At 41.6% G+C, this 20,829-nt stretch overlaps 1 protein-coding gene across 4 annotated transcripts in view; it reads left to right on the plus strand.

The window, feature by feature from the left end:
- LOC132123776 (semaphorin-5A-like) overlaps window positions 1–20,829 on the plus strand; it is a 183,344-nt gene that overhangs the window by 47,598 nt on the left and 114,917 nt on the right. For all 4 annotated transcript variants that reach the window (XM_059534408.1, XM_059534407.1, XM_059534410.1 and 1 more), the window contains one exon: window positions 13,203–13,436. In XM_059534408.1, coding sequence (XP_059390391.1) covers window positions 13,203–13,436 — 234 coding nt within the window. The remainder of the gene's footprint in view (window positions 1–13,202; window positions 13,437–20,829) is intronic.

Below are 20,829 nucleotides of genomic sequence, written 5' to 3' on the forward strand. Positions count from 1 at the left end.
TTTTGCATGTCTAAAGTTTTATACGGCAAATAACACGAAATATAGGTAAATCCACGGACAACAGGCAGGAGGAATGTAAAGAATCAATATATTGGTAAAGAGCAATATTTCTGATGATTTATTGGCGTGAAGTTACGTGCACAATGACAAACAGGAGTGCAACATTTTCGAAAAACAATAAGCAGAGTGGACTGCCATAATTTACTGCAGGCTTCAAACATGGCTGTGTTTATGATTAAATTTCAACAACAACAAAAAAATCGCATAGGCGATTTTCTTAGGCTGTCAAAAAAAATTTTTTTCGTATATTCGTCGAAATTTTAAATAAAAATCCACATTCGAATGCGCATTCGAATTTTAGGTGTGCATTAAGGAAGCTGCCTTATGAGCCCCGGTACGTGTTCCATTCCATCTCGCCGCGCGCACAGCTGTGTCTACACAACTTTCAAAGGCGGACGAGCTCGACACGCAGTATCTGCTTTTTCATCTTTCACCTCGTGTACGCGCAGGAGATGCGATGACAATATATGTGTCATTGCATTATAAAGTTATGTTAGCCTATCCAGTTGAAGCCACTTAAAAAAAAGAACATCAATGTGGAGAAAATCTTGTTTACATCAAAACTGAAACCAAGCAGTTCACACAGAACGAATATTTTGTGCATGTTCTATAGGGACACCGTTGGACTCGCATCTCGCACAAGAGAGCCGCATGTTTAGAAAGACATGTAAAATTTATGTATGTATTTATTTAATTTTCTAAAAATATCTCGAGACTTTATGTTGAGTTTTTGTTCCCCATCCCACTGCATCTCATGTTTTTAAATGAAAAAATGTATCCTGTGTGACTGGTTTTCCACCCTTTTTATTTATTTAACAATGCATGCATACATGATGCTGTTTTGTTTATAGTTCTTTAAGCAACTTAATTAATAATAATTGGTTCATAAATATTTTAAATGTTTTTTTCACAGTCATGTATTCTAATGCTTTGAATAAACATGCAGTAATATTTTGCTCCAGCTGAGATATCTTGAGCCTCAGAAGAGAAGCAAAAAGCTTTTATTCACCCTAACTAAAATTATGCATTTAAAATTCAAACACAATTCGAATTTTGATCATATTTAAGTAAAAAATTAGAGTTTAGTTTTTCAGCGATTTTGACAGCCCTAGGCGATTCAAGCCCGAAACTGTATGCGACTGAATACCGGCTGAATTCACATTTCTGTTGTAAAAAGAGAAACATTGTGCAGAAGTATTATTTGCTGTTATGCGTGTTTGTCCGAAGCTGCAGTTGCTGTGTGACGCCTGTTAAAAAAAAAAAGAAAACCTGGACGCGCTCCGAGAAAAGGTCGTTAAAATCATTTTCTTATTTTCGTATTAATTAATTTTTTTAGATGTATTATGGTGCCCGAACCCGTATGACTTTGAACAGTGACCGCGAACATTTAGTTTACTGCAGCCGCAGCCATCATTACCAAGCATGAACCGTTGACTCTGACAGTGAGTGAGAGTATGAGACGAAGCGAACGCACAGGCCACAGTGTGACATCCGTGTAAACACAGATGACGTCACGGGTTTTTTTTTCATTAAACAAGATAGCCTTCATTTGTATGTAGGCCAAAGCAATTTATATATTTACAACACTTACTTAAATATAATTAATAGTATTTTATTGTGTTTGTAATAAAAAGATTGGTCGGTCTTAAAGCAAATTTACAATCGGCAAGTCGGTCGGACTAAAAGCAAAAAAAAAATAAAAATTGAGTCTGTGCTAAATTGACAGGGTCGGTCGGGTTACGGCAAACAAGAATATTTTTAAGGATGGCCCCAGGGTTTTTTTTTTCTTTCTTTTTTGTATCTGTAACAGTTTTAGGTTTTAATTTGGTTGGCCTTCAAACTGGTTTGAAATTTAAGCTTTCATTTTTTCTTTTCAGTTACGGCCATTCATTCTTGGTTAAAAGGATAGTTAAATATTGAAAACTGTCATCATTTACTCATCTTCACATTCTTCTAAACCCCCATGATTCATTCAGTGCTGTTCAAAAGGAAAAGAAAAAAGAAACTACATATTTTTCACTTTACAGGATCTTTTCTTAATAAGATGTACTAAGAAATGTGAATTGCTTGAAACAACAATAAAAACCCATGTTAGACAAATATTAACAATATTGTAAACAATATTAATGAAAAGTTTTTGTGAGGGTTTGTAAGTTCTTGCAGCATGAATAAATTAAAGGTACAGTTTGTAGGACCTGCCATGAGAGGGCGCACTACCAAAACAATAACAATTGCGTGGTTTTGATGACGCTAAGGAGGAGCCTGGAATGATTGGATTTGTTACATTTACATTTACATTTAATCATTTAGCAAACGCTTTTATCCAAAGCGACTTACAAATGAGAACAATAGAAGCAGTCAGGTCAACAAGAGAACAACAACAGTATACAAGTGCCATAAGTCTCAGTTAGTCTAGTATAGAACGCATAGCCAGGTTTTTTTTTTTAATAAATGAAAAGACAAGAACAGGAAAAGTGCTAGTATTAGTTGGTTAAGTGCTGTCGAAAAAGATGAGTATTTAGATGTTTCTTGAAAATGAGTAAAGATTCAGCTGTACGAATTGAGATTGGGAGGTCATTTCACCCGCTGGGCACAGTCCAGGAAAAGGTCCGTGAGAGTGATTTTGAACTTCTTTGGGATGGCACCACAAGGCGTCGTTCACTTGCAGAGCGCAAACTTCCGGAGGGCACATAAGATTTAACCAGTGAGTTTAGGTATGTTGGTGCCGTGCCAGTGGTCGTCTTGTAGGCTAGCATCAGTACCTTGAATTTGATGCGAGCGGCTACTGGTAGCCAGTGTAACCTGATGAGGAGAGGAGTAACATGAGCTTTTTTTGGCTCATTGAAGACAACCCTCGCTGCTGCATTCTGGATCAGTTACAGAGGCTTGACAGTGCATGCAGGAAGGCCCGCCAGGAGAGCATTAAAATAGTCCAGTCTGGAGAGAACAAGAGCTTGGACAAGAAGTTGTATTCTACAAGCTTGTTGTCTTCTACCCAACCGCTGACGGCCATCAATCAGATGGAAAGATAAATCATGGATTTAACGGATGAGTTAAAGTTTTGTGAATGTTGTGTTTGATGTCATGATTTTCAAACGCGAGTTCAACGATTTGCGCGAGTAGATTACGTACAAAGTCAATGCAAAGACGCGATCAGACTATGGATCAGACTCTCCTTGCGCAGGTCTAGAGATGCGATGCCCCGCTTTTGGCATGTATGCCCCATAATACTAATCTTGTTGATCGTTATACCATACGTTTTCTGTATAGATACGAATCGAAACAACTCACCTGTCGATTAAAACACAAGCAAGATCAGCATCTCTTTCTACGTTTAGGGGAGCTGTCCTTGTCGACAGAACCAGCGACAGACAGTAAACAGTAATTATGTTCCATAAATAAGTAACACAATCCACCATAAAACGTGGATACTTCCGCATTTGTCCATGACACGGTTGTCATGTGGTTTCTACATCAGTAAAGGCGGTAACAAAGGGTAACTAACGTCATTGACAGGCGACTGCACTGCCCCGTGTCACTGTTTAGAATGGGAATTATCTCATGATTTACAAGTAGTTGAAAACATTAGAGATATTGTTAGTAATCAGCTGGAGAAAATATATAACCCTAGCCTAGTGGTTTTTGGATATTTTACTGCAAATATCTTACAAATTGTACCTTTTAAGGGGCAATTGTTATAAGATCATTTTTTTCACTGTTTGACTTCCCTGATTTCTTTGCTTTGCAAGGTGGCTGGACCCTTAGAAATAAAGACAGCATAGTTCATGTGTCACAAACACGCCAGGTTCCTCCTCCACACAATCACGACGCACACCCTCACCTGAGTACTAATCACCACCACCTGATCCGCATCACCTTCATCCACCTCAGCACCACAAAAGCCACACACACGCACTCAGTCATTGTCCAGTCATGTTCGCGACAAGATCATTCCTGCGCTAACTATTAGGACTAACTCCTCTTTACCTTCTCTCCAAGGATAACCTCCGAAGTCTCTTCTTCCGTCTTCTCTCCAAGGATTACCTCCAAGATCCTCTCAAAGACCCCACGGTGCGTGTGTGTGGTACCCTCCTTCCCGGCACGGATCCCAGCACCCATCCACTCCTTACTTCCCGCTCCTCTGCTTGTGTCCATTTAATAAACTACATCTTTCATCTGTTACTCCTCTGTCTCCGAGTGATCCGTAACAGATGACCGGACCAGCACTGAGAGACACAAGCATGAGCCTCACGGATCCCTTCCAGGAATTAGTAGATGCACTCCGCCGTACACTTATGTCAGCACCTGCATCACCACCACCAGCGAGCACTTCCGCGGATCCTATCATCCCTCCTTCACCTGCCGTGCACGCCAGTCCCATGGCACGGCCAGCGCCCTACTCTGGTTCGGCGGAGGAATGCAGCGGATTCTTGCTTCAGTGTTCACTGGTCCTGGAGATGCAACCGCTCTCGTACCCTACGGATCGAGCCAAGGTAGCTTTCATTATCTCCCAGTTACAAGGCAAGGCTTTTCAATGGGCAGACTCTCTCTGGACCCAGAATAATCCTGTAACCCAGTCATATTCTAGCTTCATCTAACACTTCCGGGAAGTTTTCGGCAAACCTGCCTGGGACTCCTCTATAGGTGAGAGATTATACAACTTGAAACAAGGGAATATGTCTGTCAATGATTATGCCTTGCAGTTCAGGACTCTGGCGGCCTCTAGTGGATGGAACGAACGAACAGGCCCTTCTCACTACCTATCGCCAAGGATTGGAGCCCAGAGTGCGGTTGCATCTCGCTGCATACGAGGATACCATCGGCCTCGAGCGATTCATCCAGCTGTCCATCCGCTTCGCCACTCGTATGCAGTCGTGCTTAGAAGAGCACCAGAGCCAGGCGCATTCCTCCTCTCCGCTCTGCCGGCCAGAGAACGTCAGCTCCCCAGAACCAGCCAGCGAGCCCATGGTCGTGGACTCCTACCGCCTCACTATGGCGGAGCGTCAAAGACGGCTGGCCCAGAATCTTTGTCTGTACTGTGCAGCTCCGGGGCATACCATAGCTGGGTGCCCCGTCCGTCCTCCTCGTCCCATGGTGAGTGCCATCCTTCCTTCACGATATTCTATGAAACCACTCACCACTGTTGTGACACTTACTGCGGCTGATGTGTCTCTTCCAGTTTCCGCACTCCTCGATTCTGGGTCAGCCGGCAACTTCATCTCCGGCGCCCTCTGCCGTCAACTCAGTCTCCCAACCTCGTCCATGGCGGCCGCTTACCAAATCCACACCATCACCGGCAGGCCGTTAAGCAAGAAGTATGTACGCCACTGCGTGGGTCCAATCTCTCTCCAAACTGGACTCCTTCACCATGAGAACATTCATCTGCTGGTTCTGGAGGATTCCACCGCTGACGTCATCCTAGGTCGCCCGTGGTTGGAGCAGCATAACCCGGTAATCTCCTGGAAGACCGGAGAAACCCTGAAGTGGGGCGAAGCCTGCTTTCAATCCTGTATCTGCGGCTGTCCAGTTCCCGTGGAACGTCCCTCCGAATCACTACCAGTCTACACCACCTCTATTGAAAGCCCTGTCGTCAACCAATCCATCTCCATACCCCAGTGCTACGCCCCCTTCAGTGATGTTTTCTGCCCGAAGCGGGCCTCCAAGCTGCCTCCACACCGGCCATGGGACTGTGCCATAGATCTGCTGCCGGGTGAACCAGTGCCTAGGGGACGGATCTATCCCCTATCCGTTCCCGAGGAGAAGGCCATGGAGGATTACATCAGGGAGGTGCTGGCTCAAGGATACATCCGCCCATCTACCTCCCCTGCTGCTTCGAGTTTCTTCTTCGTGGCCAAGAAGGATGGAGGTTTGCGGCCATGTATCGACTACAGAGCCCTGAATAGACTTACTCAGAAGTTTCGCTATCCTCTTCCCCTCGTCCCAGCGGCCCTAGAACATCTCCGTGGTGCCACTGTATTCTCCAAGTTGGACCTCCGCAGCGCGTATAACCTCATCCGGATACGCGAGGGGGACGAGTGGAAGACCGCCTTCATCACCCCTACTGGCCACTACGAGTACTGCGTGATGCCGTATGGGCTAGTAAACGCCCCCTCCGTATTCCAGGATTTCATGCATGAGGTGCTCTGGGATTTCCTCCATCAATTCGTCCTAGTGTATATCGATGACATCCTGATATATTCCCAGAGCCAGGCCAAACATCGACGCCACGTTGCGGAGGTCCTGCAACGCCTGAGGGACTTCCAGCTCTACCTAAAAGCAGAGAAGTGCTCATTCCATCAGCCCTCAGTGCAGTTCCTTGGCTATACCATCGACCGCAGTGGCATCCGGATGGACGAGGGGAAGGTAAGAGCCATCCGGGATTGGCCCGTTCCTACCACCATCAAGGAACTACAGCGATTCCTGGGCTTCGCAAACTTCTACAGACGATTCATTCAGAACTTTAGTACCATCACCAGTCCTCTAACCAACCTCCTTCGTCAGAAGCCCAAGTCCCTGTTTTGGACTCCAGCCGCCACCGAAGCCTTCCAGGCCCTGAAGCTGGCCTTTTCGACCGCCCCACTCCTCGTGCATCCTAACCCAGATTTACCATTCGTCGTGGGGGTGGATGCCTCTACCACCGGAGTGGGTGCGGTCCTGTCTCAGCAGCAGGGGACGCCCAGCCGCCTCCATCCATGTGCCTTCTTCTCCAGGAAGCTCAACCCGGCGGAGGTGAACTACGACATTGGCAACAGGGAGCTACTTGCCATCAAGGTTGCCCTGGAGGAGTGGAGACATTGGCTGGAGGGAGCCAAACACCCCTTTCAAGTTCTCACTGACCATAAAAACCTGGAATACCTTAGGGCAGCCAAGAGACTCAACCCCAGACAAGCCCGCTGGGCGCTATTCTTCACCCGCTTCCAGTTCTCCATCACGTACCGCCCTGGGGCAAAGAATGTCAAGGCCGATGCTCTGTCCAGATGTTACTCACCCGAAGAGAGGTCTGAGAAGCCCGAACCCATCCTCCCAGACAAAGTTATTGTTGCCCCTATCACTTGGTCTGCCGAAACCCTACCTCCAGCCGAAACTCCTGCCAACGCTCCGCCGGGTTGCCCACCAGGGCACCAGTACATCCCCAGGACACGTCGCACTCCTCTCATCCACGCCACCCATACATCACTTGGCACTGGTCACCCGGGGGTCAATGAAACCCTCTCGTTGCTACGGGAACGCTTCTGGTGGCCCAACATGGCCTCGGATGTCAGAAGGTACGTGAGTGGATGTAACAGCTGCGCCATGTCCAAGAGTCCTCGCCATCTACCATCTGGCAAACTCCATCCTCTGCCCGTCCCCAACCGCCCGTGGTCACACCTGGGAGTGGATTTCATGACCGACCTTCCTCCCTCTGACAATAACACATGTATTCTGATTGTTGTGGATAGATTTTCTAAAGCATGTCGTCTTCTTCCTCTGAAGGGTCTTCCCACTGCCATGGAAACGGCAGAACTGATGTTTAACCATGTCTTCAGGTACTTCGGCATCCCAGAGGAAATAGTGTCGGATCGGGGCCCCCAATTCATCTCCCGGGTATGGAAAGCATTTCACTCCCTCCTAGGTGTGGCCATCAGCCTGTCCTCCGGCTACCACCCGCAGTCCAACGGGCAGACGGAAAGGAAGGTTCAGGAGATCGGACGCTTCCTCCGTACCTTCTGTCACGGCCACCAGAACTCCTGGAACCAATTCCTGGGGTGGGCCGAGTACGCACAGAACTCCCTCCGTCAACCCACCACCGGACTCACACCCTTCCAGTGCATACTCGGCTACCAGCCACCCCTGTTTCCCTGGTCTGGAGAGCCCTCTGACGTTCCCGCGGTCGACTATTGGTTCCGGGAGAGCGAGAGGGTCTGGGACGCGGCCCATCACCAACTTCTACGGGCGCTCCGTAGACGCAGGACGGCAGCCGACCTTCGCCGTTCCGAGGCCCCCCAGTACCAACCCGGTCAGAAGGTCTGGCTGTCTACCCGGGACATCCTCCCGCGTCTACCCTGCCGCCAGCTTAGTCCCAGATTCATTGGCCCGTTCACTATCACTCAGCAGATCAATCCGGTCACCTACAAACTGCAACTTCCTCCCGAGTACCGGATTCACCCTACATTCCATGTCTCACTCCTGAAACCTCACTGTCACAAACACGCCAGGTTCCTCCTCCACACAATCACGACGCACACCCTCACCTGAGTACTAATCACCACCACCTGATCCGCATCACCTTCATCCACCTCAGCACCACAAAAGCCACACACACGCACTCAGTCATTGTCCGGTCACGTTCGCGACAAGATCATTCCTGCGCTAACTATTAGGACTAACTCCTCTTTACCTTCTCTCCAAGGATAACCTCCGAAGTCTCTTCTTCCGTTTTCTCTCCAAGGATTACCTCCAAGATCCTCCCAAAGACCCCACGGTGCGTGTGTGTGGTACCCTCCTTCCCGGCACGGATCCCAGCACCCATCCACTCCTTACTTCCCGCTCCTCTGCTTGTGTCCATTTAATAAACTACATCTTTCATCTGTTACTCCTCTGTCTCCGAGTGATCCGTAACATCATGTAACATATTAAGTGTCCTTACTAATGAGGCATTTTGCATTTAGTGAAGGAACAATTTCAAATTGAAAAAAGTTACTTACAATTAAATCTGTGGTTGAGAGACAATAGTTGAATGCATCAGGTTACAGGATGAGTTTTTAAGTTTTCTCAACAATTCACATTTTTACAGTATTCATACATTTTCAGTTCAAATAGGAATATTTTATATATATTTAATTTGGATTTGAATTTACTTTGCCTACTGTTCAAAATATTTGTATGTTTAAGAGAAGTCTCTTTGATCTTAAATATTGTGAAATATTATTACAATTTAAAGCAACACCAGTCATCAGTGTCACACGATTCTTCAGAAATGTATATGTATATATAATGATGTGCTGTATAATATTTTAGCAGAAACCTTGATACATTTGTTTTCTGAATTATTTGATAGAAAGAAACTGCATTTTTTAAATAAATATTCGGTTTTAAATATTTATCTAAATTTAAAATGGATCATAATTGGATAAAAGTATTAACTCTTTAAGAACAAAATCTTACTGATAGCAGATTAGGTATAGAGTATATATAATATATATATATACACAATATGTTTTTTTGAAGCCATAACATAGTGATGTCATGAACTGTTATCTGTTATAAAAGTCCACTAAAACATGAACATAACCGAAAACCCAAAACCATCCGTGATATTATCAATGAATCTGTTGATCCATTTCTCAAAAATTGTTCATTTACGAATGCACTCACTGACTCGATCTGATTGCTACACTGTAAAATATGACTAAAAACTGTAAAAAAAAAAAAAAAAGAGTAAAAAACTGTGAAAATTCTACAGTACAAACCTGTTAAATTGTTAACAGTAATTTCCTGTAAACTTTACAGAGAAACCTACCGTAAACCTACGTTCCCAGAATTCTCTGCATTGTACTTCAAATTTTGTTTGAATTTGATATTTTTTCTTTGAAATTACTGTTTCTTCTTATTTTTTTCTTATCTGTTATGTTTATTAGGGTTGTATGTTACATATACTGTAATGTTGTTAAATTAATGTTTATTGAATGATGGTATTTGGTGTCTGTGTGAATGACGCTCTGCACCTTCTACGTATCTTTTTATTTAAAAGCTGCTTGTGATGGGCTTTGTTTCAACTCGTGACTTTCTCATCACCACCTGCTTTTGGTGGTTACCAGTTTAATACAAAGGTACAAAACAGGTTTCAGTACTTCAATAAGTTGGTATATTAATATTATATCATTACGGTTAAATTACAGCATTAAACTGTAAAATTAAGGGTAAAACCATTAAACCTAAAACAGTGCTGCTGTATTTTTTTAAATAAAGTTTTTTTATTGTATAAAACCGTTAAACAAAAAACAGTGTTACCGTATTTTTTACGGTATAATTCTGGCAACCACAGCTACCGTTTTTTTACTGTTTATTTTACGTAATTTTTTTACAGTGTACAGTTAACAATGGAGAAGAAGATTTTCATCTGTTATAATATCAAAGCCATTATATAGCATTCAGAAAAACTGGAATACAGTGCAAGAGTCATATAGACCACTTTTACATTACTTTTATGGTGCTTCCATATCCTTTGTGAAGCTTAAAAGCTCCAGTCCTTAAACCAGTACATTGTGTAAAAATATATCTTCTGTGCTCCAGAAAGAATGATGTGAAGGTGAGTAAATGAGGATAGAGATTTCATTGTTTGGGTGAACTGTCTCTTTTATTCCTTCCCTACACTTGGTTCAATAAATAAAAATGTTGTTTTATTGAAGATGAAGATATTCATGTGATCCAGCTCTGAATGTGAGGGACTGTAATATGCAGGTGATCCATTGTTTCCATAGGAATAATTAGATCATATTGACCACAGTGCTCTCCCATTTCTTCTCTTGTGTTAGAGGAGGGAAGTTTTAGCAGGAAGCCATTCAAACCACAGTGTGTTTGTGTGAGAGAGAACGTAACCGGTACTGTTGAAATGTTTCATCACTGTCAACATACATTGGTATTTCCTGCGTGACAGGCACTGGACCACAGCAGGAATATGTCATGTTGTCATGTGCAGCTATGATTAAAGGAAATCCAGCGCTTGTGTCCTGTCTATGACACCCTTGCTAACAACCAGCCATTATGTTGTCTCGGTAGTAAATTGTTAAGTTTTGTAGGAACCTTTTTTCCACATTTTATGTCAAGTAAAGTGGGAAAAGAGCAGGAATTTATTGATATGGAATCAGGTGATGTTACAAGCTGGATTCAAACTTGCTGTGTCCATATGAGCACCACAACTATATAATTTGAGACTTTCAAGCAAATAAGCTCAATTTAAAAAAGCTCTAATAGATGTTTGCACTTTTTCTGTGGAGTTAGTTATCCACTGGATTCTTATTGTGTCTGCTTGTATCAGGGGGTGGGACAGTGTTTAAACACTGCATTGTGCTACATTGCAAAATGTTATGCAATGCAAAATTATTTTTCGCATCAGTAACATTCAAAAGAAATGATGAGTTAAATGTTGTGCAAGTGTAGACTGTAAAATTACCATTCACACAAAGAAAGAAATATGTCTAAATCCAACTCCTTATTTATGGTATTTTGCAATTTGATATGTTGTTTATGTGTGTGTGCTTGATAATACTGTAATTGAATATCAAATCATAATGGGAATTGATCGTAAGAGAAAATCTGAAAAACAGTAGAAAGCAGTGGCTCCACTCTGTCCTCCATCTACTGACAGGAAACTCTGTGTGCTTTCAACAAGACAAGGGATGTAAAACCCTGTTTCCACACGCTACAGACATGAGTCTCCAGTCCCATCAACAGGCCACTCAGATCTGCAGTGTGTCCGTTACTGAGTCCCTGTGGTCCCTGCTGATGAGAGCAACTTTGGTGTAATCGAGTTCTGTACTGCTCTTCTCACAGACTGACTCAATTTCATCTGTACTGTCGTAGTGTAGAGAGGTTATCCCAAGGAAAGGAGGGATGATGGAGTGATTTTTGATTGACAGGCATTGCGACACAAAGTCTGTCCAACAGACCTGCAGTCAGCTCCTATATAGAGCAAGGGCTTCTGCTTTATTATGAGTGAGAGTACCTGAAGGGACAAAATAATAATAATAATAATAATAATTGAAATTCAGTTTTATGGTTTACTTTTATTGTTTTATTTTTTTGTTTTTGCAGGAATATGTCATACATATTGTCATATGAGCAATCCATCAGTGATTTAAGTTTTAGTTATAGATATAGTTTTTACAATGCAAATTAAAAAAATTGCTGTTTCATATTTAACTAGTTGTGTGCAAGTATTATTAAAAAAATATAGAATGAGAGAAAGAAAGAAAGAAAGAAAGAAAGAAAGAAAGAAAGCTATATATACAATGTGCTTTATTGGCGAATATCAGACCACTGCCAGAGCTCTTGCTCTTCAGCCCTGGAGTCTGAAAGCAATCTATAACATCGTATGTTTCTCTGGAGTGCAAAACTAGATGGAGTTTTTCTGGCTGTATGTGTGCAGTGTTAGGGGCCCCTGTGGAGTGTGTATGCTCTGCTGTATGTTCTCTGATAGTGGACGGCTCTTCAGAGGAGCTGAAGTGCAGCTCCCTGTGCTGATTCGTGGAAGTGGGGTCAGAAGTCAAACATGAGAATAGTGGACCTCAACTGTTGCTTTTTCTTTATCTTGCTGCACTCTCTGCCTGATGTTCTTTTACTCTGTCATCTTATTCTCACTATAAATCTCTCTTTTCACCATTTCTTTCATCAATTTATTTATTAAAAACATAAACATTGCTGGTCAGAAGTTTGAAATAATTAAGATTCTTTAATGTTTTTGAAAGAAGAAGTCTCTTCTAAAAAAAGGCATATTGGGAAATATTATTACATTATTAAAATTCTTAAAATAGTATTTGGTAAAGACACAGTAAATTGATCAAAAGTGACAGTAAAGACATTTATGATGTAATAATTTTTATTTCAAATAAATGCTGTTTTGAACGTTCAATTCAAAGAATCCAGAATTAATTTTTTTGACAGCAGTTTAAAAATGTAAAAATAAAATAAATAGGTACATAAACAAACAAAAACATTAATTTTAATATATATATATATATATATATATAAATTTGGAAATAGTTTTTATTTAATGGGTACCTGGAACACTTGATTCTGATTGGTCAGTCCTCATATTTTGCAGAATATTTTTTTGCATTATGACCAATAAACTCTGTAATTGTGATGTAATGGTTTTATGTCACTTTCTTCTCACATAATAAAATATTTAAACTCATTAATATTGATGTTATATTATTCAAATTGTCTGAATCTCCATGCATTTATTTCCTGTGTAATAAGTGGGATGATACTCAGTACAATCAACCAGTCTTTATCATCAGATCCTGCCTTTTGAGTAATGATCTGTTATATAATAATTTTTTTAAATGACTTATTAATGAAGGTTATATTATAAAATTTAACCAGCGAAATCAATCAAACCTTATCATGCACATTTAATCATTCTCTCATTTTCTCTGCAGTTTTCCTTGGCAGATGCTCAGTGTCCTATGCTCCTGCCCCAGCAGTACTGAGCAAAGTCCCGTGGACCCCCATGGCTCCCCCCGTGGAGCGAACACCCCTGGCCCACTGCCTCATCCTGGTGCACAGCCTGCTGCTGCTGCTGCTGTTGCCCAGAGGAGTGCCTTGCCGGGTGTCCACACGGGCCCCGGAGTCCGCCTGCCATAGTGCTGAACACCCACTCATCTCTCACACAGGTCAGTATTTCTATCCCACACACAACAGCATGACAGCAGGTTACAGGAGAGCTCAGACTTCATTTGGCATGTTAAATAATGGTGCTTGAGATAACTCACTTGTTCATTTATAACATATCCAATACTGTTTCCGCATGAAAGCCATTGCTCCATTTCAAGTGTAGTAGAATACTCTCAACCGCTGTTTATGAGCACTGTTCATTCATAGCACACCTTTAAGCTAAGCATTTAAAAACACGGTGTCCCAGACCCCAATATTTTAATGATTCAGAAAAGATGAATTGGCCAAACAAGGTTAGTATTTTTCAGTAATACTATAGCATACAGTGAGTGTATAATAGCACCTTATGTTATTTGCTTTGGGGTTTTGATAAATCTGATCTTGATAAATCTGATCTGGACATAATGGTTTTTTTTCATATGATGCTGGATAAGATTTTGTTCTTTATTATATTTTTGGTCTTATGTGTTGGTAATCTGTTTATGTGAAACTTTCTGTGCTATGTATAAGCAATATACATATAAATTAAAAGGGAAAATATAAATATAAATGATAATTTATATTATATAGAATTAACTTTATTGCTGTCACAATGCATAGACTATCAGAAAAAAAAGCAAATTAACAATTATATTAAATAATTTTGAAATGTACCCTTTAACACAGGAATCCATGCCCATTATGGTGTCCAGGAAGAGGTGCATTTGGAAAGTTGATCATTTGCTTTTTTGCTGCCCTTCTTGACACCAGGCCATCTTCCAAAAGTCTTGGCCTCACTGTGTGTGCAGATGCGCTCACACCTGCCTGCTGCCATTCCTGAGCAAGCTCTGCACTGGTGGCACTCCGATCCCGCAGCTGAATCCTCTTTAGGAGACGATCCTGGCGCTTGCTGGACTTTCTTGGACGCCCTGAAGCCTTCTTTACAACAATTGAACCTCTTTCCTTGAAGTTCTTGATGATCCTATAAATTGTTGATTTAGGTGCAATCTTAGTAGCCACAATATCCTTGCCTGTGAAGCCATTTTTATGCAACGCAATGATGGCTGCACGCGTTTCTTTGCAGGTCACCATGGTTAACAATGGAAGAACAATGATTTCAAGCATCAACCTCCTTTTAACATGTCAAGTCTGCCTTTCTAACCCAATCAGCCTGACATAATAATCTCCAGCCTTGTGCTCGTCAACTTTCTCACCTGAGTTAACAAGACGATTACTGAAATGATCTCAGCAGGTCCTTTAATGACAGCAATGAAATGCAGTGGAAAGGTTTTTTTGGGATTAAGTTAATTTTCATGGCAAAGAAGGACTATGCAATTCATCTGATCACTGTTCATAACATTCTGGAGTATATGGAAATTGCTATTATAAAAACTTAAGCAGCAACTTTTCCAATTTCCAATATTTATGTAATTCTCAAAACTTTTGGCCATGACTGTATATACTGTGTGTATATATATATATATATATATATATATATATATATATATATATATATATATATATATATATATATATATTCTCTCTCTCTCTCAATCAGAGATTTTCATCACAGTGAAGCCACTGTATGTATGCAATTAAAAATAAATTAAAATCTAAAATTTCCTAGGAAAATATTAATTTCTATAATTTATCTTTCCCCCTTTTCAAACTTTTTTTTTATGTTTGTAATCACATGTTTTTTAATAGTCCTTGACATATACTTTCTGACTGACTACAGCACAATATATATTTTTTTTTAATGGGCTAAGTCATAGAGACCAACTACTATTGACAAACTCTGTCACCTTCCCCCAGCTTTAATTACAGGACTCCCTTGCCTGTATTATAATCAATGTAAATTCAGTAGGCGGATTTCAGTAAGTAATTGAAGAGCTGAATGTCAAAGCCAATGGGTGTCTATTGGGGCTAATGGAATGGAAAGGCAAGATCAATATTTTAGCTTAGTGATCAGCTTTGGCTGTAAGTGAACTCCTGGAGAACATTCACAAAGCCGTCTGTAAGCATGACCTAGTGAGTAGTAACATAGACTAGTAGCTAATTAAATGATTGATTTTTAAGATGTGTCCGTATGGCAGTTCACCATCTGTGTTACAGAATGAGTGTGAATTTCAGTGTCTAACACCCATCTCACACACACAAATGCTGGAACACAAACCTTTTAATTAGCACCCCATTTATTAAATATGCACAGTGAATGCAATGGTAATGGCGTTTATGCCCAGCGACAACAAGGAGGTCTGTCTCTCACAGACACACACTTTTCATTCCAGTAAAGGCGGGCATACACGGTGCGAATTCGGATGGTCGGAAGACCGTATGTCCACGCACATGGCACAAGTGAGTTTATCTGAAAATCGTACGGACGAGATGATATACGACACGATTTTACAACCTGCGAATTCCAGAAGCAATCGCACGAAGTTGATAGACGTGTTCGACTTGAAGCACCGTTGCACACACAGAAGGATCACTGTATGCGTTAAAGTACCGCGAGAGCGATGAGAGAGCACACATATCCAATGGTACTTTGATGTCATACAGGTGATCAAGTCGAACGTGCCTAATATAACTGCATTATAACTAATATAACGTCCCTCTCTCATAACTGCATATAAAATATTGATACGAGCCGTGACTGTTTCCTACACGTACAGGTTATTTTTCAGAAATAGGAAACCGGGACGTTTGGTCACCCTGTGTGTGTGTGTTCTTGTATATGGTTTATAAATATCTGAAAAAGGTATTACAATGTAAAAATGGTTTGTGAGGACAATTCCTGTGCCCTCGTAAACCAAATGGCTTTAAAAAATACTATACGGTGTTTAATAGAAATTTTAAACATGCATTTTCCATGATGGATAGAGGTAGTGTATGGGGATATACAGTATAGAATACCGTTACGTCTATGGAGAGTCCCTGTAAACTATTATGCTTGTGTGTGTGTGTGAGAGAGAGAGAGAGAGAGAGAGAGAGAGAGAGAGAGAGAGAGAGAGAACTAAAAGGGCATTGGAACACGTTACTAGAAACATCATACAGCGCTCGCTGTTCCTGTCAGACTTCAGCGAGTTTATCCTCCTGGTGCTGCTGTCTTCGTCTTTCTTCTTCTGTGGTTTTCCTAGTTCGTGATTGGTCAACTTCAGATAAATCAACAAATCGGCTCGTTCAACCGCACACATGTCACAAATTCAAACCGATAGCTCACAAACTTTTTAGACATGTTTAAAAATGATCGGGAGGTCGGGAAGTGCTCGTAAGCCACTCTGCTCGGCTCGTAATTCATCGCAAATGATACGAGCCGCGACCATACGAGCATACGCGATTTCCACACGATTGATATGCGATTTCCACATGATTGAAAAAAATCGCATGCGAACTCGTACGACAGAAAAAATTGCAACGTGTACGCCCGCCTTAACAGTCCATTGGCACCGTTTTGAAAATGCAATTCTTATGGTTACTCAGACATTCTCAGTTCTCCCTGTTGTTTGGCTCCCTCTAGCCAATGTCTCCATTGCTCCAGGGCAAGTTTAATGGCTAGCAATTCCCGATTCCCGATGTCTCCCTGTTGGACTGAGCTTTTGAATCAAAGCTTTCAGATCACTGAATGAGCCCCAGTCTACACATTCGCAAAACCAAATACCTGCATGCCAGCTTTCACAAACAAAACCTCTTTTTCAGTAAAAAACATTTATTCAAAGAGCGCTGGGATCTACAGGCACTGGCTTTTTGCTGGTTTTCTCTTGTGTGTTTGTTGAACTGCTCCACTACGATTTCTAAAATAAGCCTTGAACTCTGTATGCCCTTTATGGCCCCAGATCTCATCTGGAATTCAGATTATGCCGTGTTTTCTTAACATGCTCTTGAATATAGTGGTAAATACATTGTATTTATTTAGAGCTTCAAAATAACTCATAGTATAATTATTAAAATTATGTTTTTATGTTAATTAAAATAAATGTACATGTTAATAAATATAAATGTTAAATTATTCTATAACATTTAAAGTGTGTTCTCTTTTTCTTTACTTTTCTGCATTTAGTTTTTGTACTATATATATATATATATATATATATATATATATATATATATATATATAAATACATATATAAAATACAATTTGTTTTTTGTCTTTATTTAAACAGTTCTTATTTTCATTATTTGTATTTATTTATTTAAATATATGAATATTTAAGTAATTTAATATCTTTAAATGTTAATCTATTTAAATAGATATTTTTAATATTTAAGTTATCCTTTTACATTTAAATAGTCTTATACTCTTTTGCTTTACATTTCTAATAAAATAGATGGTTGTTCTTTTTTTCAGTATTTATTTATTTATTCCTTAATACATTTAAAATGAACAAAATAAATTAATATATTTGTTTAATTGTAAATTGTAAATGTTAATACATTTAAATATAGATATTACATATTACATTTAAATTTTTTCATTTCTTAAATATAGTTTATATAAAATATATTTTTCTATTCTATTTCTATTCTATTTTTGTTTTTATTTTTATAGCTTAAATGTCTTTATTTTAAAATGTTAATTAAAACAAATAAATTAATTTAAATATGCTAATGAATTTTAAAGGATATTATTAAATATTTCATTTATTCTGTGAAAATTCTAAAACGTTGTCCTCTTTTTGATTTCATTTCTGATCTGCAGGTAGCTTATACTAATCCTTCACCATTTGAAACTTGTCCCTGTGTACTAGAAAAAATGTTGTTCTCTCTTATGATAAATTGCTTGCAGTGTTCTCGATTTGTAAGTTGCTTTGGATAGAAATTGTCTGCTACTTGAATAAATACAAACCTAAGACAGATAAATGTCCAACTATCAAATCTTGTCTCACCTTAGCAAACAGATAAAAAAGGGTATCGATTACTCAAGCTCTTCACACCTTAAATTAATGCCACTTTCATGCTGGCTTAATAAATGCCTTCTGTTTCTCTGAAATATCATGCTTTGTGAAATAGATTCCCCTGTAATTATAATCGAACACAAAGGCGTTGCTGTGCTTATCTTGACAAAGGCTATATTGAGAAGAGTGATTGATGGGGCGTTTTTTTTTTTATTTTCTTTTTTTTAATCTAAACCTTTCAGACTTTGTCAGGCCACCCAGTAAGCCAATTTAGAGTGAATTGATTGCTGAGAGAAACATTTTGCTCTCTCCTTAAATTTGCCTTTTTGAATCAAGCCTGCAGTCTGCATTTAAAGTAGAGAATTTTCTATAGCAGTCTCTTTGAAAAAATCAATAAAATGTGAGATGCGTGTCTCGATCCAGACCAAAAGAGAGACACTTGGAGCAAGAGACTGTTTTGTCTAAATGGAACATCTCTGCTTTCTTCTCCAGAGTGCTGGACACGTTTCTTTGTGGACCTTGTAAACTTTGTCCGTTAGGCAGCAAAAAGTGGGAAGGACATCAACGACATTCAGCTTTCCTCTATGCAGACTATAAAGAAGACAAATATATGTCCCTTCAGCCATGCCAGAACTCCAGCAGAGCTCCAATGTTAGATCTCTGTATAAAGACACACTGGATAACTGTAAAGAAATTTTAATATCTGTGCCGTGGAGCTGTTGTGCTCTGCTCATGAGTATGGGTTTATGCAATAATGTTCTGGACAGATGCTGCTGTTACGGATCACTCGGGAAGCTGAGGAGTAACAGATGAAGATGTTTATTTTTAAAGACACAAGCAGAGGAGCAGGTAGTGAGGAGTGATAAGGACAAAGACTCTCGCTCTCCCGGAACCAGTAGTCGACAGAGGGGACATCCGAGGGTTCTCCTGACCAGGGGAACAGAGGTGGTTGGTAGCCGAGTACGCACTGGAAGGGGGTGAGTCCAGTGGGGGGTTGCCGGAGGGAGTTTTGTGCGTACTCGGCCCACCCCAGGAATTGGTTCCAGGAGTTCTGGTGGCCGTGGCAGAAGGTACGGAGGAAGCGTCCAATCTCCTGGACCTTCCTCTCCGTCTGCCCGTTTGACTGGGGGTGATAGCCGGAGGAGAGGCTGATGGCCACACCTAGGAGGGAATGGAATGCTCTCCACACCCGGGAGATGAACTGGGGGCCTCGATCCAACACGATATCTTCTGGGATGCCGAAGTACCTGAAGACATGGTTGAACATCAATTCTGCTGTTTCCATGGCAGTCGGTAGGCCCTTTAGAGGAAGAAGACGACAGGATTTAGAAAATCTATCCACTGTAACCAATATACAGGTGTTATTGTCAGAGGGTGGAAGGTCCGTTATAAAATCCACCCCTAGGTGTGACCACGGGCGGTTTGGAACGGGCAGAGGAAGGAGTTTGCCAGATGGTAGGTGGCGAGGACTCTTGGACATGGTGCAGCTGGTACATCCACTCACGTACCTTCTGACATCCGAGGCCATGTTGGGCCACCAGAAGCGTTCCCGTAGCAACGAGAGGGTTTCATTGACCCCCGGGTGACCAGTGCCAAGTGATGTATGCGTGGAGTGGATGAGTGGAGTGCGCCGTGTCCTGGGAATGTAAAGGTGTCCCGGTGGGCAACCCGGCGGGGTGTGATTAGGAGGTTCGGCTGGAGGAAGAGTCTCAGCTGACCAGGTGATTGGAGCGACGATAATATCGTCCGGGAGGATGGGTTCTGGATTTTCCGATCTCTCTTCGGGAGCGTTACATCTGGACAGAGCATCGGCCTTCACGTTCTTTACCCCTGGGTGGTAAGAGATGGTAAACTGGAAGCGGGTGAAGAATAACGCCCAGCGGGCCTGTCTGGGGTTGAGTCTCTTGGCTGCTTGAAGGTATTCAAGGTTCTTGTGGTCAGTGAGAACTTGAAATGGGTGTTTGGCTCCCTCTAGCCGATGTCTCCATTCCTCCAGGGCAAGTTTAATGGCTAGCAATTCCCGATTCCCGATGTCATAGTTTTCCTCCGCCGGGTTGAGTTTCCGGGAGAAGAAGGCACGTGAATGGAGGCAGCTGGGATTGGTTGAGGCGTCCACTTCCACCACGAAAGGTCGATCGGGGTCCGGGTGCACCAGGAGTGGGGCGGTCGTAAAGGCTTGTTTGAGGGTTTGGAAGGCTTCAGTGGCGGTTGGAGTCCAGGAGAGAGATTTGGGTTCAAAAAGAACCCAAGTGATTGTGTGGACCTGGTAAGCGGATGGCGTGGCCGTAGTAGGGAGTTTGAGCTGACGGCAGAGGGCGCCGGAGATGAAGTTGCCGGGTGACCCAGAATCGAGGAGGGCAGTAAGTGTCACAACATTGGTGTGTGGTTTCATTTGGTATCTTGAAGGGAGAATGGCACTAACCATGGGACGAGGAGGACGGACGGGGCACACTGCTACTGTATGCCCCGGAGCTGCACAGTAAAGGCACAGATTCTGGGCCAGCAGTCCCTGACTGCG

The sequence above is a fragment of the Carassius carassius genome, chromosome 42, assembly GCF_963082965.1.
Source record: "Carassius carassius chromosome 42, fCarCar2.1, whole genome shotgun sequence".
Classification (NCBI taxonomy): Eukaryota; Metazoa; Chordata; class Actinopteri; order Cypriniformes; family Cyprinidae; genus Carassius; species Carassius carassius.